Here is a 27,236-nt window from a genome sequence, read left to right as displayed (position 1 = left end):
GGGGAGGTTGCCTTGTCAGTATTTTGGAGTTACAAAATAACAAAAAGGACATAGCAGATGATACATCTTTTAGTTGCTGAAAACATTACTTTGTATGGAGCAGAAATGTGTAGTAAACAAGTGTCAGAGAAAAAAGTTGCTTGCACTAGAGTTCGTGTAGGTACATGGTAAAAGACCTCAAAAGAATGAAACACCAGTCTACCATAAGTATTGGCAAAGACATGGGATGTGGACAAATGAAAGACAAAAAAAAAAACATCATTCATTTTTTCTTGTACATGGTTTTGTTTACTCACTCTCTCTGGTATATAGAAGTTTCTGTTAAGATGTGCGGCTTGGAGTGTGATGGGATACGAGTATTTTGTATCATATATACTTTTCAAAATAAGAGAAGATTTGATACTAGTATTAAGTATTTTTTATTGAAGTGAAGTGGAACCAAGTAAGGAGGATTTTCTTATTTTTGACACGCACTGGTGTCCTTGAAGGCTGCTGCCTGCTTCTACAATTGAAATGTAAGAGAGGAAGTCCGATTAGCCAAAAATCGTACAAGCCAACATTTCTAATAATGAAATTGTAATATACTTTTCTATTAATTTTTTCCATTTAAATTTTTTTTATTATTATAACACAACTGGCGACCTGAGTGCTAGGACTTCAGGGCACCAGTTGTGAGTAGGGTTTGTTAACTGTTGTTATGGTAAGAAATTTCTATAACATTGTTATTAGTCATAAAAACTAATTGTCATTATTTTCTGTTTGTATGAATCACAACGGGGAGCAAGTAAAGCAAAAAGGCAAAAACTGAGGAGAAAATTGTGGAAAGGAATAAGAATTGGGCACAGGTTATGTAAAATTTTCCATAGTAAGCTGTTTTGTTCAGCGAAGCACAGGTAGGATGACTACGCAAGTTGCTTGCATGGCTACGCTTGGTAGCGCCTCCTTTTGATGTAGATAGAAACCTTTTCCTCATTATTCCCTTCCTTGAACTTTATTTTGAAAAATTTACAGGAATTATTCAGTGTGATACACATTGTCAGTAAAACATAAAGAATTGCAATACAGTAGTTTGCAGTTCACAATAGACGTAAAACAGGATTTGACATAGTGAAAATTACAATTATAATAATCAGCATAAGAAATTTTAACATTTTTCTGAAATTTTTATTTTTGCATATTCATACAACATGGCAGAAAAATATATGTCCATTGTTGATAGCAACAGCGAAAACGCAGTCAGCCAATATGGCATAGAATTCCGCGATCAAACAACTGAAGTTCAGGTGCCATGCATGCCTACTGCAGAAAGTTTAAGTGCGTCAGTGATGAGTGACGCAGGTGTGACAAATGATAGTGATGCTCCACAGTAGAATAACCTTGACAACACAATGTTTACAATTGACGAGACAATGTCACGCATCTCCCAAAGTGAATACTGCTCATGAATGAAATATTGGAGAGCAATTGCAATAGGAATCTTGACAACACGTTGCAAACACCACTGGGTCATAACACAAACATTAAGTTGGAAAGTACAGCTGACAGCAACCACAGTAGTACACCTGAAGCACTGCTATGGCAGTTATTATCTAAGATAAACATGGAATTGATGATATGAAACACAAAATGAACACCAATTTCAGTGATATAAAACAAGATACGAATACCAAAATTGATAATTTGACGCATAATCTGAACACCATCACACAAGATCTAAATACAATGAAACAAGAACAAGAACAAAAACAAGTATTCAAGGATTTGCAAGACACAGTCTCGCAGAAGTCTGATGACTTAGTAAAAAATTTTCACACTGAAATCAACAAAAAATTGAATGATATGAAGAAACAAGTAAGCATGAAGTACTTTCTGCAGTTAACTGTAACATTACGGAGTTAAAACAGAACATAAATTCTATTAACAACCATCATGATCTAGTAGAGCAACGGATAAAGAAAATCACATATGCAAACACAAATATTGAAGCCACAGAAAACCACTTTTGTTAACAAACTAAATGCAGACTATGAAGGTGTACCTTTAGCCGTAGAAGAGCTTACTGTAAGAGTAGCAACGTTAGAAGTTGACTCAGTATGTGCTAAGAAGGAGAGACAGAAAATAAATGAAAATCTGAGTGAGTGATATCATTAGTCAGGCTGAAGCAGGTATGTTAGAAAACGGTAATACCATTGCAGAGAAGTTAGTAACAGATTGTAAGTTATGCACAGATGTAGCAGAAAAGGCCATTCAGAAAAAAGAAATTAAAATAGTGAAAAAGGTAAACATTAACCTACAAGCTGCGGAAAATAGGATCCGAAATCTTTTAGAAGAAAATATTACTGGATCTCAAAATACTCACATAAATAATACACAGGCTACAGTGAATAAACTACAACTTGTCAGTATTTATCCACAAATTGGCATGAGACCCACAGCAGGTACCAGTGACAGTTGTCGAGTGCAAAATGTAAATATACCCATAACTCCGAGATACCTGAACAATTACCAACAGGAATTACAGGTAATTACAATAACAACAGAAATATGACCAAAAATGCTACGTGTCTATCAACTACTTTTGTCCGATGAAGGTTTGCTGAGACATTGACAGTTTCCTACATTCACTACCAAAGGTACAAGAATGAATCCAGCAGTATTTATCAGTGCTTTTCATCATATATTTCCACGCAGCTGGACGGAAGCATAGAAAATCAAATTTGTCATGGGATATATGCAAGGTGGGCCTTTTGTGGGCAACTGAAGTGAATGTACGTTGCACCGCTTATATCTGATTTGAATGAGTTTTTCTCAACAAATGCTGGTCTGAGACTGTGTAAGAAAGTCTCAGACGTGAGGTTTTCAATCCCACATCATTCAATGGCAAATACAGTAGTCTACGTGGATACTTTGAAAAATACCTGAACAAGACACGCTACTGGATGAACCCAATATTACAGGTAGACATGTTAAAAAGTTTGAAAAATCATTTACCATTCCACATTAGAGAAAAATTAGTCACAACAGCACTGAATATTTTCTGTCAGTGCTTGATTCTATCAACGTAATGTATGAGGAAAGACCTATGCCCAGTAGAGCAACAGAAAATCAGGTACAACAGCATAGTTATGTAAATCAGTCAGTGAAACATGATCTAAACACACAGCAGGGATGGTACACACAACAGCAAAATCAAATACCCAGAGATAACAAGTACAGTAATGGGAATAGAAAAAACAAATGATTTAAAAGAAATGTTAAAAACAACAGCAGCAATTTCAATGCAGGAACGAATTTCAATCCACCTTCACAAGGCGATATCCCAAACATAAATAGAAACAGTCAGCCGCATCAGTGGCTGACGTGCGGCAACAATACCATGCCTTACACTGTACCGCAGCCAACCTTTGGGCAACAAAATAACAGCACAGCAGCTAATGACACAAATTGACGAATTACCCACAATGCAGCTAACTGAATTTACTCCAGGTAATAAATTAAGTCACACTTCACCATTGGAAACATCAAATGGTCATAGTTAAGCCCCAGGCTATTGACCTCTCAGGGAGTGGGGGCAAGGCAGAACTAGAAACATGTTTCATATGATTTGACAATCGAGGCGGCATCAAGGATGATTTGTATCAGCATGAGTTAAATATAGTAGGTAAAGTCAAGGAAGAACAAGTGCAAGCAATCATTAAGGTGAAAATATTTAATATTGACATACAGTTAATTTTAGATACAGGTTCAACTACGAGCCTAATGTTGAATTCATTTTTCTGTGAATTGAAGAAGAGAGGCAAAATTCCAACATTTCCTGTCCAAAATTGCAAGGCGCAAACTGCTACAGGCAGTAAGACTAAATTGGTAAAACATCAGGCATTTATTCATTACAAATTGAACATTTTACAGTGAAGTGCAATTACCTTATAATTATATTGTAAATAACAGATTTCAGCTATCAGTTGTCCTTTTTAAATTTTATTGGCAGATCTAGATTTCAGCTAGATACTACCCATTCTCAATGCACTATCATTTTTGATCAATGCACGTAATGCCTGTTGGTCAGGCTTCATCCACAGTTCATTGAATACTATTCAAATGAGTAGTACTCAGTGAGTTGTGGATGAAGCATGACCAACAGGCATTACATGCATTGATCAAAACTACTCATTTGAGTAGTATTCAATGAACTGTGGATGAAGCCTGACCAACAGGCATTACATGCATTGATCAAAAATGATAGTGCATTGAGAATGGCTAGTTTCTAGCTGAAATCTAGATCTGCCAATAAAATTTAAAAAGGACGACTGATAGCTGAAATCTATTATTTACAACTCAATATAACAGTCGCTGAGTGCAACAGCCTTCTGAATGGAAGGTAACCTGATTTCTTATAATTGACAAATTTATAGTCAGTTGTCTTATTGGCAAGGACATGTTTAGGACATACAAAACACAAATTGACATAGGTAATGGTAAATGTCACTTTTATGTAAAGGATCAGATTATTTTTTCTATTGATTTAGTCAAAACACCTGATGAAAGTAACAAAAGCAAACCAGAGTTAAATATAATAGTACAATATTCCTTTCCAAATGCATATTTCACAAACGAATTTGATGCTGAACAACAAGCAAACACTGAGGTTAGTAACAAAATGGCAGAGCAGAAACTAAGTGAATCACAGATACTAAATGATATGCAATGACGAGAACTTTCTAACTTGTTATTTAAGTATGCAAATGTGTTCACTAAGGAGCCAGGAGTAAACAAAGACTGTGAATATAAAGTTGAAGTCTATCGACATGAAACATTTTGTGTAATGTCTTATCCTATTCCGTGGGCAAAACGAGAGGCAATAAGGGAAGAGATCAATCATATGATTTAAGGGGAATTATACAGCCTTCATTTTCACCCTATTGTAGTTCTGTATTACCAGTAAGTAAACCGGACAGTTCTGTAAGATTAGTTCTCGATGCTAGACATATCAAAAAGATTATAGTACCATATATCTAAAAACAAAGATGATGTAACTTACCAAACAAAAGCGTTGGTATGTTGATAGAGACACTAACAAACACAAACACACACACAAAATTCAAGCTTTTGCAACCCACGGTTGCTTCATCAGGAAAGAGGGAAGGAGAGGGAAAGACGAAAGGATGTGGGTTTTAAGGGAGAGGGTAAGGAGTCATTCCAATCCCGGGAGGGGAAAGACTTACCTTAGGGGGAAAAAGGGACAGGTATACACTCGCACGTGCACACACACACACACACACACACACACACACACACACACACACACATATTCATCCGCACATATACAGACACAAGCAGTACGCATAAGATCAGACAACTTGCACAAACAGCTTCTAAAGTTTTACAATACAAAATATTTCAGTTTACTTGATCTCAAGATGTCCACTGGCAAATAAAGCTGTGTGAAGGAAGTTGAAAACATACAGCATTTGTTTGTGGTAGCAGAAGATACAAATTCTGTGTTCTACCTTTTGAACTGAACATTAGTGCAGGAGTGTTTATATCTGCACTGGACAAGGTTTTAGGACAATAATTGCTTAGCGAAGTCACTGTTTATGTAGATGACCTGCTAATAGCCATCTCCAATTCGTTAGAACATATCAGGCTGATTGAACAGTTACTTCAGTGATTTACAGATTATGGAGTAACTGCCAATTTAAAAAGTCTAGTTTTGGTAGGGAGTAGGTCAAATTTTTAGGAAATGTGTCAGAACAAGGTATATTACCTGATTCGAAAAATCTTGATGCCATACGCAATTGTCCAGCTCCAAGAAATAAAAATCAACAAAAAGCCTTTTTACACCTTGCATCTGTTTTTCGTAAATTCATAGCACAGCAACTGATGAACAGTGATGCATTGCTCAACTTGTTACGAAAAAATAGGCCTTGGTTATGGGATGATAAGTGTCAGGCGGACTTTAATAACATCAAGCATGTGTTAGTCTCTGCAAACATTCTTAGCCACCCTGAAATATCCAAGGATTTTTGTCTATACACAGATGCCCCATCTCAAGGGCTGGGGCATGCTTGTTCCAGATGCAAGAAGAAGAAGGTAAGGAAGCACCCAAGGTCATCAGTTTTGCTGGTCACACATTATCAGAAGCAGAAAGATCTTACTCTTTGTCAGAATTGGAAAGCTTAGCTGTAATATGGGCATTTAAAATGTTTGAACATTTTTTGTGGGGCAAGAATACCAAAATTTACTGTGACCATCAGTCACTGTCATTTCTTTTAACATGTAAACTATTGCATCGTAGATTAACTAGATGGTGTCAACATTTACAAGAATTCAATTTCAAGACCATTTATATTAAAGGAAGTCAGAATATTATTGCCCACAAGGTTTAGACGGATTTGGTGAATTAACAGAGCAAGATGCAGAAATCAAAATGTTATTAACGCAAAGTACAACACAACAGACTGATTACCACAAGTTTTGTAAGCAAATGAAAATTTTACAACAGCATGATCGCAGATGGAGTAATGTCATGCAAAACCTTAAGCAAAAATGAAGGTGGGAAGATAGGTAAATGGTATCAGGAGTTTGAGTTTTGTTTCATAGGAAACAGAAAAATCTGATCAGTGGTGTGTGTGTATTCCTGAAAATTATATTGACGAATTTATAAGGCATACACATGAAGTATGGGGACATTATGGAGTAGGCAAATGTACTGAAAAAATAGCAGCACTTTGTTATTTTCCATATTTTGGAAGGTGAGTCCTACAGGTATTAAGGAAATGTGCAATATGTCAATCAAAACAGTCCATTGTGTCAAAATATACTGAGCTACACCCAATACCCCCAAAAAACCCTCTAGATATAGTATCCCTGAACATAACTGGTCCATATCGAAGAAGTAAAGGACGAGTAAGATACAAAGTAGCACTATATGATATTTTCTCAAAATATATCAGAGTGTATGCCATTAAAATTGCAACAGCTACGAATATCAACACAACACAACAACAACATTTGAGAAGAGTAGATAAACCAAAGGTACTACTAACTGATAATACTTCATATTTCATTGGGCAAAAGTGGAAACAATTTATGGCCTCACAGGGCATAAAGCACATATTAGTAAGCTTTTTTCACCCAGAGTCAAGCCAACTAAAATGAGTCTTTAAGGAATTTAACCAGTTTATTAGGACATACACCCCTCACAAACACACCCAATGGGTAGAATACGTAACTCCTTTCACGCAGGTTGTCAGTATCCTTCCACATTCTTCAACAGGTTTCACACCTAACGAACTGATGTTCTGGACAAAACAAGCGAATGACTGGGAGCCGCCCATATAAAAGGTACCCACTACAGGAATGACACTACAAGACAAAATCAAACAAGCCATGGTTACACTAAAAAATAGGGCCGAGTATAGAAAGAAAATTTATAATAAGAAACTGAAATGTGTTACACAATTTTTGAAGGGTAATGAATCCTCTTATGGACACACCCTCAATCAACAAAATTTGGCAAATTGAATAAGAAGTGGCAATTACACTATTTAGCACCAAATGTAATTTACAAAATACCATACCCTGGGACGTACAGATTAGTCTATGAGAAAACAGGGAGAGACAAGGGCTACCACCCTCACACGGATATAAAGGCTTTTATAGAATGATGAAGCTAGGTAGCATTTTTTCTTTCTGTCACAAGATAATCGTACATAGTGTACATAACTCAAAGTGTAATTTTGCTTCTGGAGTGTATTTTAAGATAAAGTAATGTGTATAGGCATAAGTAATTCTTTTTATTTGTACAGCAACGAGAAGTAATACATCACTTCATGCAAAGCGAAAGTATAAACAAAATTAGATTATGGCTCAGCTGTCCGCACTCAACAATATGCACTGACGTCAGTAGTAGGAGAGGAGGCATTGACGTCTGCTTATGTGCGACAGTTTGGCAGAAGGCAATATGTACAAGTACTTAACTTAAATAGAAAGTAAACGGAAATACTAAGCAGTTGCATCTATTATCTAAGAACCAAGGAACCTATTGATATATTTATGCAGAGATTTAATTAAATACTAAGCTGCATACAAAATATTTACAAGCAAAATTAAGCAGTATGAAAAATTATATGAGACATGTAAGCTAAGGAGAAACAACAAAATACCATAAGAGAGGTCAAATAATTTTCTTTTCAGGGTAAATAATCATAAAGAGTAACAGAATAAACTAATGTCTATGAATTTAAACAAAGTATGGAAATATCTGCAGATGGATGTAATGACCAAATGTATCAGTGGCCACCGATGTACATGATGCAGTTAGTTTTAAGTTTTTTCTTTCAGCAACCAGTGCATCATCATGGTGCAGAAGAAGAGAATTACATTGGGAGTAGCAGGTACCAAATGAAAAAATGGGCCACATCTCAAGTAAACCATTTAGCTATAAGGTTATTTATACAAAGGTCATAAGGCAATGAATTTAAAAATATGTATTGTCGCAGTATATCTCTGTGACATTTACCACTACCTATTCACTGCAGAGTACACATAAACATTTAAGAATGTAATTTTACAAAAACCAATTAATTTTTATCATGTCACATGAAAGCTGGAATAATGACATTTCCAGGTATTCAAGAAAGATAAGTCTACGATGGTTAAAATGTCATATTTTACACTAAGCTATATGTGAATTGAAGTAAATAGCGCTAGCACATGAAGAAACAACACGATACTACATGAATAATTTAGTCAGCACACATTATTTCCATAAAATGAAAGTTCCTTGGCAACTAGTTCATGACTGTACAAGTAACATTTCCTCATAAATCCTCGAACTAGTAGATGAGTACTTCCTTTCTTCTCTCCCAAACAAAGGAGGTGGTGCCAAGCATAGTTAGGCCAGTAATGCGTAATGTTTTAGTCCTGTTTACAATATTTTTCTCCCTCCTCTACCTAAGGAAGAAATGAGCTCCCATAAGTGATAAAAGCCTATCTATAAAATGAAGCATAAATGTACAATATGCTTGTATTGTATCATAATAATGTCTATGTAATTAATTTGTACATGTGATTTGAATGGAGATAAGTTAAAACTTACAAACAAACTGTGGTAACAGAACCCAGTTTACCTAAGGAAGAAATGAGCTCTCATAAGTGAGAAAAGCCTATTTATAAAACGAAGTATAAATGTATCATATGCTGGTATTGTATCATAATAATGTGTTATGTAATTAATTTGTATATGTGATGTGAACTAGGATAAGTTAAAACTAACAAACAAATTGTAGTAACAGAACCCAGTTAATGAAAATTTTATGACGTTTTAAAACTTAAGAAATCTATGTTCATAGTATAAGCGATGGATGGAATGTCAGCCATAGGTATAAGCTATCATGTTATGTATATTGTTGTAACTCATTACTTGTATGAATTTTCATTGGAAACCAAACACCATGTGAAGAAATGAACTTTAAAGACCAGAAATTTATACAATGTTTTGGACAGCTATATGTGTCCTTCAACAAGTGGATGATCAAGTTTGGTGACATAAACATGCATGTGCAACGAAATAATTTCTGAGTATCTTGGCTAGTAACGCTTGATGGATTAATAAGTGAAGTATAGTTGTTTGAGCCAGTACTTACCTCGTCGATGGATGCTGTTGGCCAGCAGTATGTCTCCGTACCATGTCAACATACAGTGTTGGGGAAATTGTGTAGGTATATGATCAAAGATCCTTGGGATTAAAAAAAAAAATCATTCAGTTTTCCTTGTACATGATTTTGTTTACTCTTTCTGTCTGGTATGTAGAAATTTCTGTTGAAGATAAGCGACTCAGAGTATGATGGGGTATGAGTGTTTTGTGTCATATGCATTTCGAAATAAGAGAAGATTTGATATCAGTATTAAGTATTATTTAGTGAAGTGAAGTGGAACCAAGTAAGGAGGATTCTCTTACTTCTGAGATGCATTGGTGTCTTTGAAGTCTGCTGCCTGCATCTACAATTGAAATGTAAGAGAGGAAGTCCGATTAGCCAAAAATCATACAAGCACAACATTTCTAATAATGCAATTGTAACATACTTTTAAATTAATTTTTTTCCATTTTTTATTATTATAACACAAGGTGGGTTTTTGTAGAAGAGTTGTGGCTTGTCCAAGATGTGCCATGTAGCAAATAGTAACGTAAGAGAGGCTAAGGGTGTCGATAAATAGACACTATAGAAATGAAATTTCTAAAATGGTATGGGCATGTAGCAAGACTGGATGATAGCCAATGGCCACAGAAAGTGTGATAGTGGACTCCATTAAAAAAAGAAAGCATGGGTAACCTAGAAGCAGCTGCAGTCAAGATTTCCAGTACATGATGGCTGCCAGAAGACTACAGGAAGGTGACTGGTACGACTGGAGGAAGTGGAATATAGGAAGCGAGAAGCAGTGTCAGCCACAGAATATTCACCTTATGATGTTGATGAATTTCATGTGCACATACATAGCACAAAGGATACATAACAATGCACATTAATTAATGTTCATGAAATGAGTTTAATTTATTCAGAAATACTTTTGAGGCAGAACATATACACTTGAGTAATATTCCAATTATTCATTAATGCTGTGTAAGCTGTGGATTAAAAGTAGGTCTTTTAGCACTCTTTTCAATTATTAAAGTTTGCTATTATTCTGATCTTATCCAGCAATGCATTGAAGAGGACTTTTGATCTGTATACTACACTGTTCTGGCGTATTGATTTTGTGTGTACATCCCTATGAAAGTCATCCCTGTTCCTTGTTTTGTAATTGTGGACCTCATTGTTCAAAGTTGAAAACTCTTAATGATTCCTTTTATATCACCTAGTGTTGTATATGGGTTACATTCTCATACAATAATATCGATCCTTGTACTCCTAAAACCTGGATTTGGTGCTTCTGTACAAATATTGCTCTTTCTGTTTTTCAATTGTCAGAAGGTAATTTGATTTAAATGACCCAGAACATTATTTCTTTAGAAATTTCTCTTTAAAAGATATTGCAAGATGCTTTGGTTTAGCAAGCTCTGGAACCTAAGTCACAGTTTGTCATAAGATGTAAAGAATGGTTCTGTTAAAATTGTGGATTCATTAAGTGAAGTTTATATTTTGTAATTTTGATCTTTTAAATTATAACAAAGCTAAGGTACAATGATTTCCAGAGTAAGAAAACACTATTAGAGTAGAATTGCTAATTTGTATCCAATCCAGGTATTTCATTTTCGCAATGTCACTTACTTATATCTGAGGAGCATTCCTTATTTCACTTCTTTGGAGCCACTCCACAGGGAACAGGCAACACTGCACTGGTACTGACCAATTATTATTTTAAAAAATGAGATGATTAAAAAGACCAAAAAAGCTCTTTAACCAGGGAGTAGTCTTGGGAAAGTTATGTCTGAATTTGGAGCAATTGCACAAGATAACTTGGCCCATGCGAGGAAATGCATTCTCATTCTCAGTGGTGGGCAAGTTCAGCCCTCTGTTCTAAAAGAGCAGCTGCCTCAATTGCTTGTCACTTACTGAGCTGTGTGCTTCATCTGCTATAACTGAAATGTTCTCTGCCCACATCTGCTGCACTGCATAAATGGAGGTGTGTGCATGCGGGCTCCACTACAACCTTCCCAAACAATTTTGAAGAAAGTATTGGGCAAAAAAATTTATTCTCACACATATCATAACCTCATTTATAAGCTTCATGATGAACTGCCTTTTATTTTGTTAATGGTCGCATTTAGTGTGACATTTGTATGTTAAGTAACATTCTGTGCAAAATTCGATTACTTAGCTATGAAAAATATGGAGTACATAGTAGACCATGTATTTCTGAGTACAAAATGGAGCTAACAGATTGAATTTTTCTATAAAATTGAGATGAGATCTATATCTGTCACCATTCTTGAGAACTTGATAGTATGCAGCGCATTCACTTCTTATTGTGTGGGCAAATGATAGGGTACTTGTGAAACATTCATAACATTTCTCATATCTCATAAACAGTTCAAGATACTGAGAAGAATTTTTTCAGACAAAGTGGAGACTATTTTATATTATAGTCATCATGCAAAATGCTCTTATATAGTGCAATGTATGAGTGATTACAGATTTTTTTCTGTGAAATAATGTAGTTATTTTAAGGGCCATCAGTAGCTGGTGAAATGACAATTACTATACAATTGTAACAACATAAGTGAAGCAGTCATACTTGTTCTGAATTGTTTGATTAATGGTAGAATGTTTCAGGATTCTGTCACAATTGCAACTGCATTAGCATGCTTGTGAAAAGATATTGCATAAAACCTGCTGTATTTTGGGAAAAGAAGCTAATTTCAACATGGCAACAAGAGAAAGAGAGAAAGGTGCACAAGACAAGCAAATATAAATCAGTCCCACTGTTGCAGTTTCAATGTAATCCTGAACTCATTGTGTTTTTAATAATAAACGATTGGCTTTTCAACTTCTCGGTTGTACTGGCGTAACCTATTAATGTGATCATTTGTAGTCTCACTAGCTGTAGCTTAGAAGTTCTGCATAATAGGCATTTGTGTGAAGGATTCATCAGTAGAACTGTAACTCCCCTAGTTTGCCATCCCATCCACAAGAGAGCCCACACCAATATCATTGTCACCTCACCTACTGTGCCTTCCGTGCAACTGGGGGCCAAGTAATATAGTATGCACTCTACAGAATTCCCTGTGTAGTGAATATCAGATATGTAGTTTTTTTAACGTTTCACATGTTCAATTCAGATAGAACTAAACAAAAAAATTCCGTCAGATTTTCTATTATCTTGCAAATATCTTAGAATTAGTAGCTCATAAAATTCTCTTATAGAAACTAAGATGGTGTGGGCTTAAAACCATTCCCCTTGCTTGGATTGAGCAATACCAACAAACCCTCCACTCCTGATTCTTTAAAGAATAGAACTCCCATGTGTGAAACAGTTTCAGACATCTTATAACAAACAAGTTATTGTATCAAATATTTGACATTAAGCATGTAAATGAGAAAAAATTTAGAAATAGTTTGAAATTATGTTGAACTTTGTCAGAAATCACTAAGTCCTTTCATTTAGAAACACTTGATGAATACAGTCTGAGTAATTTGCACTCTGTTTTAAGCAAAGCTAATTTTCCACACATCTCAGTGTTTATGACATCATATCCTGAACTATGTATTGTACAATGATATAATTTTATAGATATCGTAAGTGTTATATGTGGATTCAATCTGAAACACGTGTTGCTTTTAGAGATTGCAGTAAAGAAGTAATAAATTAAAATGTCATACTTGATGGTAATGTTTTTCTCCATGCATAGCAAAATTATGAGCATTAAAAAGCTAGAAATTGTGTGTGAAGTGTGTTGGAAGTTGTCAAGTGCATTCATTCTCAAGTACAGTACTGTATGAACATAGTCTGGGTAATTTGTGCATCACTAACTATGCTGTTTCAAGACATAAACAAAGTTTCTAACCATAATATTTGTCTTATCGTGTTGAACCTTAAACATATTATTATGCCTCTTAATGTATAGGTTCTGAGAGCATTTTAAATTTGTAAATTCATCAATAATTATATTAAATATTGAAAATCACATGTTTATTGCCCCTGGAAGCTATTAGATAGTCAACTTGCAGCTGTGACAATGAACCATGAACCGGGTAAGCTGTTGAGTAATATAGTTGGTAACAACAGAAAACAAAGCATCACATTAACAAATTAGCCCATAGGGATCAAACTATATTTGAGAGGGGAAACATTAAATACTAGTGTGTGACACATTCCTGTTCTTGCCCTACATAAATGATTTTCCTGTCTAGGGTTTTGCATGAAGTTTTATGTTCTGGTGCAAGTTTATTTCAAGTTGCTGATATGTATTAGACAGGTAATCCACGCTTTTGAAAAGCAAAGTAAAAGAGTCATTCCTGCAATTTATCAGAATCTTTGAACTTTGGGAATGTAAATTCCATTCAAAAACTGCTCATGTTAAAAATTTTCAAATTCACAGATGGCTGATAGTAATCTTTGAATTCAGTAAAATTACATGAATTGTAGTAAGAAGTGGTAAAAACTGCAGCTGAGTAATATAAAAAGAGGAGGACCTGTTTTGTCTTTTTTTTAAAGTAATGCTTTTCTGCTAATATACACATACATCCAAGGTAATCTAGAGGTAATTTACATAATTATCAATGTGAGTAGGTTAGCAGTAGTCATAATGTGTTCTTCCTGTTAGTGTACTTTATGAAAGTTGCCTGCAGTTGCTATAATGTGTAATTTGAGTGCTTCCACATTCCTGAAGCTCTCCTTCATTTAATTTGTCCAGGAAATCATTATTTTAGTTTCTTTATATGTATGACGTAGGGCAAGTCAGGGCTAACATAGTAAATTTATGATGACAGTAGTCATTGAGACTAAATGATGAATACAGTAAGAGTACATAATAAAATAAATTGAGATACTACATTGTTTGTACAAAAATGAAAATAATCAATTATTGATAGTATAATGTAAAGGACAGGTGAAAACATCTACTCACCAAGCGGCAACAGGGGAACACACACACAAAAAGATTTAACTTTCATTCAGAGCCAGTGGCTTCTTGTTCTGGTGGAAGAGTTGAAGGAGTCTTTCCTTCTCATCCCCTCTGGTAAGTCTACCCTGACGCGGGGCTCTGGGTTACATCTAAACTGTACCCCTTTTCCTATACCTCTCCAGTGCTTTTCTTTCACCCCTCTTCCTTTCCCTTCAACTTTTCCGCCAGAAGCTCTGAAAGCTTGTGAAAGTTAAATCCTTTTGTGTGTGTGTGTGTGTGTGTGTGTGTGTGTGTGTGTGTGTGTGTGTGTCCCCTTTTTTTTTTTTTTTTTTTTTTTTTTTTTTTTTTTTTTTTTTTTTTTTTTTTTTAAAAAAGGAGGGCAAGGCAATGGCAGAGCAATATACAAATGAGACTACGTGATCAACGTAATGAAATAATATACTGGGAAATAATATGCAATTATAATGAAATTGGATAGGTAAAAATGTACTTGCCAAATGACAGCAAGAGATCACACATGTAAAGGTACTGAAATTTGCAAGCTTTTAGAGTTGGTGCCTCTTTCTTCTGGTAGAAGGTTTGAAGGGGAAGGAAGAGGGTTGTAAGAAAAGGACTGGTGAGGTTTATGAAATGGTGTGTAAAAAAGTCAGAGGAGACTTAACCGGATGGGATGAAAAGTAAATACTGATAATACATAATTGTATTATTAATAATATTTGATAAATCAGGCTTACTTATTATGATGTTTCAGAAATCCAAAGACAGAGTAGAAGCAGTGTTCAAGCAAAAACTGTTTCAAATTTATCTTGACTGTATTTCATCTATATGCTTTTTAACTAAGAAGGCTGATGATTGTAAAACATAACTCCAGTACATTATACTCCTCTTTTGCATAAATTTGTACTTACTGTACTTGTTTATGTGTAGATTAAACTTCTGCTTAATTTCATATGCCTGTAACTCATAGCTATGTTTGAAGATGTTTTCATTTTTTGAAATGCTCATTTTTCCAAAAATTAGTATTTTGTGTATATACAAACGAGGCAGAGGCACTACTTTCATACTTTTTAAAAGGGAGTCTACAGGAATACTTCCATTTAGTGTTCCTTATCATCCTGGTAATCTTTTTCTGTACTTTAATTTTTTTAATTGCGGAATTCCCCCCAAAAATTATTCGGTACATCAGTAGTGACTGTATGCTGCCACGGTACATTGTCACCGCCAGTGAGCAACATGTGGTTTGAGTGAGAATCCTAATAGTGGACATAAGTGTATTCAGTTTTTATTTAGATTGTTAAGGTGCAACCCCCACTTCAAATCCTCCTGAAACTGCATACCTAAAGATTATGTATGGCTTACATTTGAGACATTTTTTTCTTCAGTGGTGAAAACGAGGTTTGCAAGATGGAGATTTTATGTGGTGTAGGTGAACCACTGTGCTAAACTGTGCATAACTGATGTTTTCCTGCAGATGTTCCTCACTGTTTGAGTTAATTAAAATATTAATGTCATCTGCAAAGACTATTCCAATTCCATAATGTCATTCAGGTCATTTACATACAGCAGAAATAGGACAGGTACCAGAACTTTTTGTGTTTTGTTGCCTTTGTATATTATTTCAGTAATCTGTTGACAGTTGTTGAGTTATGTACACCCAGTTGTGGTACTGACTTGTGAATTCCAGCCTTTTGTAAGTGATGAGCAGCAGTCAGAATGGGTGGGTGCATGAATCAGCCTTTCAGACTGGTCTCCAGTTACTTAACTTATGCATTCATTACTCAATTTATGCAAGGGAATGGCATGTTCAATAACATCAAAGGATGTAGTATACTGTCTAGTCACATTAATGTGACCACCTGTCAAAAGCATGAATAACTACCTGTTGCAGTACAGACCTCTGTAATACATGTAGTAAAAGTCAGTGAGACTCCGGAAGGTACCAATAGGGATATGGAGCCATGTGGAGTCCAGTGCCATGGCCAGCAGTGCTGGGTTCTTCAGTTGTGGACCCATGGCATGTAAAACCTGACCTCAATTGGAGTTTGGTGGCCAGGGGAGTATGGTAAACTCTTCCTGGTGCTCTTAGAACCACGCATGTACATTGCAAGCTGTGTGACACATTGCATTGTACTGCTGGTAGATACCAACCATCGTGTTGAGGAAAAACAAGTTGCAGGTAGAGGTGGACATGATCCTCAGGGATAGATGCATACTTGTGTCCATCCATTGCACTTTCCAGCCGAATGGTGAGATCACTCGGGGAATGCCTCAGAACATAGTGCTCCATCCTCCATCTTAGACCCTCCCAACGATTGTTGCTGGGTATTTGCTTTCAGATGGTTAACGCCATACACACCAATGGCCACCTGTCTGATGGGGCACAAAACATCTGCTAAACCCACTGTCACCACTCAGTGAACATCCAGTTGTGGTATTGACTTGTGAATTCCAGCCTTTTGTAAGTGATGAGCAGCAGTCAGAATGGGTGGGTGCATGAATCATGTGCCTGCTGCAGAGGCACATACACAGCAACATTCACTGAACTTTCATTGAGGGAACACTGTTGGTAGCCCCTTGGTTCTTTTGGGCAGTCAGTTGCTTAGCAGCTGCATGTCTATTTACCTGTAAACATCTCTGCAGCTGTTGTTCATCCCTCTCATCTGTGGCCCCTGCTGCACCACAATTGTATTGGCACTGGATTTGGATAGCACCGTTTTGCAATGCACAGTATACTTCAATCACAGTGGCATGTGAACAGTGTACAGAGTTAGCCATTTCAGAAATGCTTTCAGCTTTGACACAAAAGCCAATGATCTTGCCCTTTTGGGTGTCAGATAAATGCTCCATTTTCACATTACGACAATGACTGCACTGTTTTCTGTGTCCCCCTGACACACTTTACATACCTTCCACTGATAGTGCTGCCATCTGCCATCTCTGAGTAGTTATTGCACTTTGATGTTCAACATAGATGGTGGCTACATTTATGTGAATGGACAATGTAAGATCAAGAAAGACTCCTGATACATATTATTTATCATCCAGTGCTGTTGGTATCCATCTTAAAAAGGTAAAACATTACTGACTGCATTGACCCCATGCTGCAAGTCATTTAACAGCATTTCTTTATTTAAGAAGGCTGTTAATCCTTGAAGGAACATTTTTTCTATAATTTCTGAAGCCTCGCAAAGCTGAAACTGACCTATAGTTAGCAATGTCATGTTTTGCACCCTCCTTAGCAGAGGTGTCACTTTTGCGGTTTTTAGTCTGTTTGGAGATAAACCAATCTCAAATGATGAATCTGCTGTGTCTGATAGTGGTTTTACAATAAATATTGCACTAGCTATGGTGACAGCATGCACCCACTGAATATTTATTAGGTAAATCCCTTTATAATTTTAGACAGTTCCTCCAGTGCTGTTGGATACTTGAATAATATATTTCCATGAAGATTGTGATTGGGCTGGATTCCCTTGTTGTCTGCTTGCTTGTCATTATGTGTATTTATCAGGTGCTGTAATCTTTTTAAGAAATAACATGTACAAGGTCCACCCCTTTGGTCGATATCAGAAAAATTTATTGCAATTTGCTTTAAATGTAAAGGCTGTTCCTATAGCTGCACAGGCTGTAGTGCAGGGCTCAGCACAGTTGAATAGTGAAGTAAGTGTGCAAAACTTGCCTACAGTAGTCACCAATAGGAAGTGTGAGATGATGCTATGTTGAGGCACTCCTGTCTGCTACCAACTGTTGACGTGCAGTGTGCTTTCACTCCTTGATTCTTGACATCCTAGCACAAATGATACCACCAAGCCATTGGCTGCCTGGCCATATTTCCCCTAGGTGAACCTTTTACTGAGTTATATGCTCTTTTCTTTGGCCAGTTTAATGCCATTTTTTCAAGTTCCTAACCTGGATGCCCACCCTCCCACCACCCTTGGTCCTTCTTGTAAAATAGTTGAAAGCACTGCCCACTTGTCTGAAGTCAGTTAGTTTGTTATCATTCATAATCAGCTCTATATTACTGTGATTAACTGATCTTACAATTCTTTCCCTTTCTGTATTTTGCCAGGTTCCTTTACTTTTATTTTGGAATTATGCATTATTATTATTAAAAACTTGTCTCAGTATTTGCTTATATGTTCTGAAGTAGATAATAAAATTGGTACTAGTATTTTGCTTAGAGTGCTCATACAATCTCCTCTCATTTATTGATGGTATGAATGAATGAAATTATGAAATATGAGTTTAATATTAAAAAAATTTCTGACTTGAGATTTATGCTCATTTTTGTGAAACAAAAGGTTAATTTTAAATTGAATGAGTGATGTATAAGGCTCAATATTAATAGTTATACTTACTTACTTCATATTATGAACAACCTTTGCAAATATGTGAAACTTTATCTTTCCCAAATTCCTGCTTTGAGAAGGTAACCATATTCTATAGCTTAATTGTTTGTTTATTTATTAACAGGTGCCTGAATGGTGGTACGTGCCTAGATGGTATTGATAATTTCACTTGCTCTTGTCCACCCAATCTTACTGGAAGAATCTGTGAGTGCCTTATAATTTCACCTGGGCATTTGAATTGCTCATTCATATTGCCATCAACAAGTGAATTTCCTACACAAACTACAACTGTGGCTTCAACTGAATATTTGACTTCAGCATTTTCTTCTGACAGAACTGTACCTAAATCTACCACACTTGCTGAAGGAAAGGTTTCTCACACTACAGCTCCAACATTCACAGAGACAGTATTACCTTCCTCATCTACTTTTTCATTTATGGCAGGCACTAGTTCAACTCATCCACCTTCTGAACCAATATCTTCATATTTTACATCATCAAGTGAAACAGTGGTGCCAGATACTGAACTGAGTACAACTACTGCAAAACAAATGTTTACAGATGTTACAGTGTACCAAGAGAAGTCTTCCAGAACTACACCACAGACTGAAAGTTCAACATTGACAAGTACTGAAATGTTAGGAACAAATATTACAACTGAGAAATTAAAACCAGTAAGTGTTCAGACATTGACTGTACCTTCATATACTGAAATGGTTAGTGAAATAACAACACTGCCTTCAGTTGAAGAGAAGTCAACTTTAATACCACCAGATTATTATACAACGGGACCATTTACAACAGAAAAAGTAACACTGCCACCTCCTTCAGGAGAAACAGATGAAACAAAGAGCATATCTCTCACTTCTGTAGGTGTAGAAACATTCAGTGATGGTATATTTACAGTACTGCAAACTGTGAAGACTACTGCTCCAACTTCAGATATAAGTGCCTTAGATACAACAGAATTGGAATATACCACTGCCACTCAAGTTATTCCATCTGCTGAGACAGAAGTGTACACATCAACTGCAAAAATACCAGACTGCTCCGTTACTCCTTGTCTCCATGGAGGAACTTGTACATATTTTGAAGGTGGGAGTCAGGTATGTATAAGTCTCTTTTCTTGCTTTGGAGTAGCATAAGTATCTTAAATATATACTTTTTATGATGTAGCACAAAAATACAAGATATGTGATGATAAAGAAAAATTAGTTTTAGCAGGAAATAACAGACATGCCTCAACTGTAATACTCTCTGGACAGTAAATTAAAGAGAAATTTAGCCATTGTGTACTCAGCACCAGTTATTCACCCTAAAGTTAGCTTGGAAAGCACTGCTTTTAACTATGCCTAGCTGGTGTTGTAAATAAGGTATATGAAAAAAGTAATGAGACTGACACACTACTAGAAATCTGGCAGTGCTGTGTTGAATGCCGACAATGGAATATCGGAATTTAGAGCTAATTTATACTGTCAAGTTTTATGGTAAGTTTGGGGAATCCATGAGTGTGACCTCTGAAAAGCTGAAACAGGCCTATGGGAATATTCCTTATCACGAGCACAAGTTTTTCACTGGCATAAATCATTTTTGGAAGGCTGGGAACATGTTGAAGATGAACGTCACTCAGGTTCAATACTGACGAAAATGTTAAATGTGTGCGTGCTGTTGTGAGAGTGCTCCTCCAGAACAAGATGTCAACCAAGTGATGTACAAAGGTATCCATGAACGACTCAGGAAAAGGGTGAACTGAGTGAGACTGGACATTGCAGAGAAGCAGATGCTGCATCATGACAATAACCCATGTCACATGGCCACTTCCATCATGGAACTTTTGACATGAAAAGGCATTCCTGTTGTTCCACAGCCTCCCTATTGAACTGACTTGAGTCATTGTGACTTTTTCCTGTTCCCAAAATTAAAAAATATCTTAAAAGGATGTCATTTTGGGACTCTGGAGAACAATCAAAATAATGTGACTGACATGTTAATGGCCCTATCAGTTAAAGTCTTTCAGTGCTGCTTCCAAGAATGAGAGTTCTGTTGGTGTATAGCTACTGAAGGGAACTACTTTGAAGGGGCCAGTATTGTTGCTTGAAAAAAAATAAAAACTTTTTAAAAAAAATCAGTCTTGTTACTTTTCTCACACAACTCGTATCTTTTATCATTTGGCAATTTTTTAAAGTGCTGCACAGAAGAGGACAAAAAATTTGGAAATACTGTACTACTAATTGTTGTGCTATGTATAATTTAATTTGCTACATTATTGAAGCTAGATTTGTTTCTTTTGTCATATTGTAATGTCAAAATGTCTTTCTTACTTCTCTGTTGGTATATTTACCGTTGAAAACATAAGAATAACAAATAATACAAAAACTCTTGTTGACAACGTTCTTTCTAATGTAGAATCTACAAAAGTAGAAATAAAAAACAGATTTAGGGCTTTTGAAGCACAGTGTTCTTGTGCTCAAAACTTCTCCCGTGCTATTGAAAGAAACAAATACCTAAATTTTTCTGCACAAAACTTTGAATATTTTTTAAAAATCATCTGAGTAATGGGTCCGGGGCAGAACTGCTGTCAATAACATATGCCAGTGATGCTTGTAATGCCTTTTCTTCAATCTTCATGGGACTAAGTTCTCATATGAAAACATTCACACATCCATAGCGTACTGAATATGTTAGGAATAACAAGATGCTAGATTAAAATATAATTACCAAGACAAAAGTTCTGAAAAATGGTAGCCTTATAAGACAGTCTGATGTATTGGATATTGTGAAAGTAGAAACAGAGAAGAATACTAGGATCAGGAAATCTGTCTCAAAAATACTGAAAACAATTTCTCCTTTCGACATTAAGAAAATTATACATTCTCTCAAAAATAAAAAGTCATCAGCTATTGATGGAATTTCCAATAGAGTACTATAGATTTGTTCCCGTACAGTAAGTCCTGTATTACTTGAAATATGTAATGCATCACTAACTCAAGTCATCTTTCCAGAGAGATTGAAATATGCCATTGTTAAACCCCTCTATAAGAAAGGTGGTGATAGGGCAGATCTCAATAACTAGTGACTGTTGACATTATTTTCCAAAATTTTTGAGGTAATGTATTCTGGAATAGTATTCCACATGAGCAACAACAGTATTCTTAGTAAATCACAGTTTGTATTTCATTGAAGTTGTTCGTCTGAGAAAGCCATTCACACAGTCACTCACCAATTTGACAAGCGTAAAATAAAAAAAAAATAGCATCGGTTGGTATTATCAGCAACCTTTCCAACACATTTGACTGTAAATCACAATATTCTTGTAGATAAAATGAGGTTTTATAGAATGATGGTCTAACCAACCAATGGATAATGTATTATTTATCCAAAAGAATGCAGAAAGTTGCTCTTAGTAATCCAACCAATGGGATTAGGAGAGATTGTTTTGACAGGGAACTAATCATGAATGGGGTTCACAAAGGCTGAACCTTGGACCTTTTATTGTTTCTCATACATCTAAATGATCTTCTGCGTAACATATAAGCAAAATTATTTTTTTATGGGTGACATTAGTATTATAATTAATCCAAGCATACATACAGAAGGAGCATACATACAGAAAGAGAAAGAATTAAAATTATCATTGACTGGTTTTCTGCAGTCCCTCTGGAAATATGACAAGTGTCTCATTGTTGCCTTTATGGGCCAAAATTACCCTCCAAACCTTGTCCAGAAACATATCTCCCATGCCTTGTCTCTCCGGTTACATACCAGATCACACATACTCACTCTCTGGCTACAAAGAAGCACATCTCTCATGACTCAGTATTGCCCAGGACTGAAGCAACTGAATCACATTCTCCAACAGGGTTTTGACTGAATGGCCACTGCCAAACTGTGGCTGAGAGAGAGCTGAGCGACACGGTTGTTGAACATGTTGCCCAACGCGATGTGCTTAATTGAATGAGTTTTACAGCCTGTAACATCTGGATTCTTCCCACCAACACCAGGTTTCCTAAATTGTTCAGTATATCCTTCATTCCTGTGAAACCCCCTGGCCTCAGCCTTCATCATCCCCTGTCCTCACACCTACGCTCCCATTCCCTGCTCCCACTCCAGCACTACACACACCTTCTATCCCACCAGCACACCTACTAGTCTTGTCTCCTCCTCTATGGCTCTCCTCTCTCCACTTCCTTCCCTCCTCAAACTCCCCCTTCCCTCCTCCACAGAACAACCTTCAATCACTGCACTTAGCAACCTTCTCCTGTCCCCACCATGTCCCTGCACACTCATACAGGCAGCACAGCATCTTCCCCCAACCCTACCCTGCGATCCCTCCCTGTCCTCACCCTATGCTTCCTCCTTAAACCCAACACCCACACCAGTGTATTGGTGCTCACATCAGATGCAGTTACAGTCAGGCCTTAGTGCCCATAAACAGTGGCCATGTGTGTGTGGGATTTGCACTTGTGTGAATGTGTGTTTGTTTTCTTTTTTTGGAAAACTGTGTTCGAAAGCTTAATTATTTTAGCAGTTTCTTTCATTGTGCCTGTCTGTGACTCTAATGCTTCCTCTATGTGTTGAGTTGCACTCTGTCCTTTCTATATTGTTGTTAACCCCTAGAAAGAATATAGTTTCAGGGAATTGCACAGATTCTTCTTCTGAATACTTCAGTCTACAATGTATAAACTAAAGTTTTGTGTTTAACAATAAATTTTACAATTGTTAATATATAAGAAACAGTGTTACAAATTTGTTTATATTCATTAGATTGGTTGTGAATTACCTGAGTCTATGAGCCTGACATACTTACAAATCAGTTTTCATAAAGATGAAGAACTCATCTAGAAAATAAAATGAATTTTCAGTTAAAATTCTTTTTAGTTGGTTTGATAATTTTCATGTCTGAAAGAACAAATATCATCTTCATATAGATAAGGCTTACCGGCCAATGATCTTCTTCAGTGGCACTCACATTTCTCAAACTCTTACGGGAATTGGTAGATTGACTGCAGCGAGTAATAAGTATAGTGGACAGGGGCACTACAATTGTAATGTGTGGACAGTAAGTTGGAAATGTGGGTCTCCCAGGAAGCATATCAGAGATAAGACCCTGCAGTTGCACTACCCTCTGTGTCCTCAATGGCTCAGTTGGGTGGAGCATCTGCCTTGTAAGCAGGAGATCCTGGGTTCGAGTCCCCGTCGGCACACACATTTTCTACTGTCCCCATTAATATTTATCAATGCCTGTAAGACGCTAACGGTCTGGATTTCATTGTAATTTCATTCTTCAAGAGCTGCACAATCACCAATGGTACCTGTTCTTTCAGACCTGTCCGAAAAAACAGATACCGTCTTCATGTCTGTCATCTTTATAGTGGGTAGCAATCTATCTATTCCTTATATTATTGATATTCCAATCTGGAGATTCTGTTGTTTGACAAATTGTTCCCTGTTGCTCATATACAATTTTATCAACTTGTAGCCAGTTCCTCTAATACTGAAGTTGCACAACTTGTCAAGTAACATGGAGATATTCACACAGTCAAAAGCCTTTTCAGGATCAAAGAACACACCAGTAACATACCCCTTGTCTCTCTGGCAGTGATTGTTTTGCCTATTAACTCTACTGTAGTTGCTAAAGTTAACTTATTTTTCATAAAGCCATTCTGATTCTAAAATACTGCAAAAACTGCAAATATGCACCGATAAAATTAACGGAATGTTTATCCCTCTCTCCTTTTCTTCTTGTCTACTGTCCTCCTAACTGTGCCACTCATTTACTAATGTAACATGTCATACTAGTACTTGGTTGCGTATCATTTTCTTTGACTCTGTATTGTCCCTGAATCATCTCTTCATAGACTCGCAATCCAATCAGTGATCATCAGTTGATAGTATTACTTCTTCATTAATTATTAATAGGAACCTCTATGTTTCTGAAAACTTGCTCTCCAGATGCTAACTACGACAATATTTAGATGTTGCTAAGTAGTTGCTGATCTAAGTATTATTGAGTTTCAGTTGAACACAATCTGTTAATATTAATTGGTGTTCAAAATTCTTTGCCCTCTTTAGCTTTTTGTAGCATTTCAGCTCACTTAACCACTCTTGTACCAACACAATGAATGCACTACAAATAGCTAATGAAACTTCAGTCATCAATTAATCATTTATTCCTTGTGTATTTTTTTTTTTTTTTTTCACCAAGAAAATTTGAATTGTCTTCTGTGTTAGTGACATCTTTCATTCTTGTATTATTTCTTTGCTTTCAAAATTAATTCTTCATTTGATTAGATGCTCTTGAGATTTATTTCAGGTCCTGTCACAGTCATCATGTATGACAGAATGCCTGGGCTTCAGGGAAGCCTCTTTAATGTATGATAGAATATTTAAACTTATCTCTCTTTGATTAACTTTTGATCCATGTGCTTCACTAAGGTCACCAGACTTCTGAAATTCAGTAACCGTAACTCAGACATAGATTTCATAGCAAACTTTGCCTCTGAAAGAACCATTGAGCTTATAGTGTACTCCAAACTGCAATACAATGGTAAAGTCTTCACATACTTAAATTTATTAAGCAAAATGTGATGCCTGCCAGTGTTGCTTCATCATGGTCACCTACATAGCTAATGTATCAAGATTATTCTTCATTATATCTCCTAACAGAGGAAAATATATATCATTAAACAGTATTCTGTCAATACAATATCCATAGCTGAACACTGTCTACTTGGGATTCCATGATAGTCTGGAGCCAGGGAGATGCTAGATATGTAAACCATCTGTCACTGCTATCTTGGCCATGCACTGTCACATCTCCATCACCCAGAGATCTCTAGAACATCATCCGAACATACTACCAGCAGTAGTTGTTCTAATATGAAATCAACATACATTTAAATTGTTCAAAATGACTTTTAATGTAATTTCTTCAAGCCACCCTGACATAGGAGGTGGCATTTGCATTGTAGTTTATAGCTGCAAATTCTCACCCTCACGGCATATTCTGCGTGTTTTATTTATATATATATATATATCTAAAAAGAAAGATGATGAAACTTACCAAACAAAAGCGCTGGCAGGTCGATAGACACACAAACAAACACAAACATACACACAAAATTCTAGCTTTCGCAACCAATGGTTGCCTCGTCAGGAAAGAGGGAAGGAGAAGGAAAGACAAAAGGATATGGGTTTTAAGGGAGAGGGTAAGGAGTCATTCCAATCCCGGGAGCGGAAAGACTTACCTTAGGGGGAAAAAAGGACAGGTATACACTCGCACACACACACATATCCATCCACACATACACAGACACAAGCAGACATTTGTAAAGGCAAAGAGTTTGGGCATTTTTTGGGCAGAGATGTCAGTCGGGGCGGATGTACAGAGGCAAAGATGAAGTTGAAAGACAGGTGAGGTATGAGCGGCGGCAAATTGAAATTAGAAATTAGCGGAGATTGAGGCCTGGCGGATAGCGAGAAGAAAGGATATGCTGAAGGGCAAGTTCCCATCTCCGGAGTTCTGACAGGTTGGTGTTAGTGGGAAGTATCCAGATAACCCGGACGGTGTAACACTGTGCCAAGATGTGCTGGCCGTGCACCAAGGCATGTTTAGCCACAGGGTGATCCTCATTACCAACAAACACTGTCTGCCTGTGTCCATTCATGCGAATGGACAGTTTGTTGCTGGTCATTCCCACATAGAACGCTTCACAGTGTAGGCAGGTCAGTTGGTAAATCACGTGGGTGCTTTCACACGTGGCTCTGCCTTTGATCGTGTACACCTTCCGGGTTACAGGACTGGAATAGGTGGTGGTGGGAGGGTGCATGGGACAGGTTTTACACCGGGGGCGGTTACAGGGGTAGGAGCCAGAGTGTAGGGAAGGTGGTTTGGGGATTTCATAGGGATGAACTAAGAGGTTGCGAAGGTTAGGTGGACGGCGGAAAGACACTCTTGGTGGAGTGGGGAGGATTTCATGAAGGATGGATCTCATTTCAGGGCAGGATTTGAGGAAGTCGTATCCCTGCTGGAGAGCCACATTCAGAATCCTACTCCCAACATCACCACTGCTGAAGCCCAGGCTATCCGTGATCTGAAGGCTGACCGATCCATCGTCATTCTTCCGGCGGACAAGGGTTCCACAACTGTGGTACTTGATCGTCGGGAGTATGTGGCTGAGGGACTGCGTCAGCTTTCAGACAACACTACTTACAAAGTTTGCCAAGGCAATCCCATTCCTGATGTCCAGGCGGAGCTTCAAGGAATCCTCAGAACCTTAGGCCCCCTACAAAACCTTTCACCCGACTCCATCAACCTCCTG

General features: G+C 36.8%; 1 protein-coding gene across 1 annotated transcript in view; it reads left to right on the top strand.

Moving 5' to 3' along the window:
- Positions 1-27,236, top strand: part of LOC126482131 (protein eyes shut-like) — a 259,779-nt gene that overhangs the window by 112,810 nt on the left and 119,733 nt on the right. The window contains 1 exon segment of the mRNA XM_050106108.1: positions 19,040-20,021. Coding sequence (XP_049962065.1) covers positions 19,040-20,021 — 982 coding nt within the window.

Source organism: Schistocerca serialis, chromosome 5 (assembly GCF_023864345.2).
Source record: "Schistocerca serialis cubense isolate TAMUIC-IGC-003099 chromosome 5, iqSchSeri2.2, whole genome shotgun sequence".
In the NCBI taxonomy this organism is placed as follows: Eukaryota; Metazoa; Arthropoda; class Insecta; order Orthoptera; family Acrididae; genus Schistocerca; species Schistocerca serialis.
The sequence above is the reverse complement of the archived record's forward strand: the minus strand, read 5'-3'. Positions and strand labels throughout refer to the sequence as shown.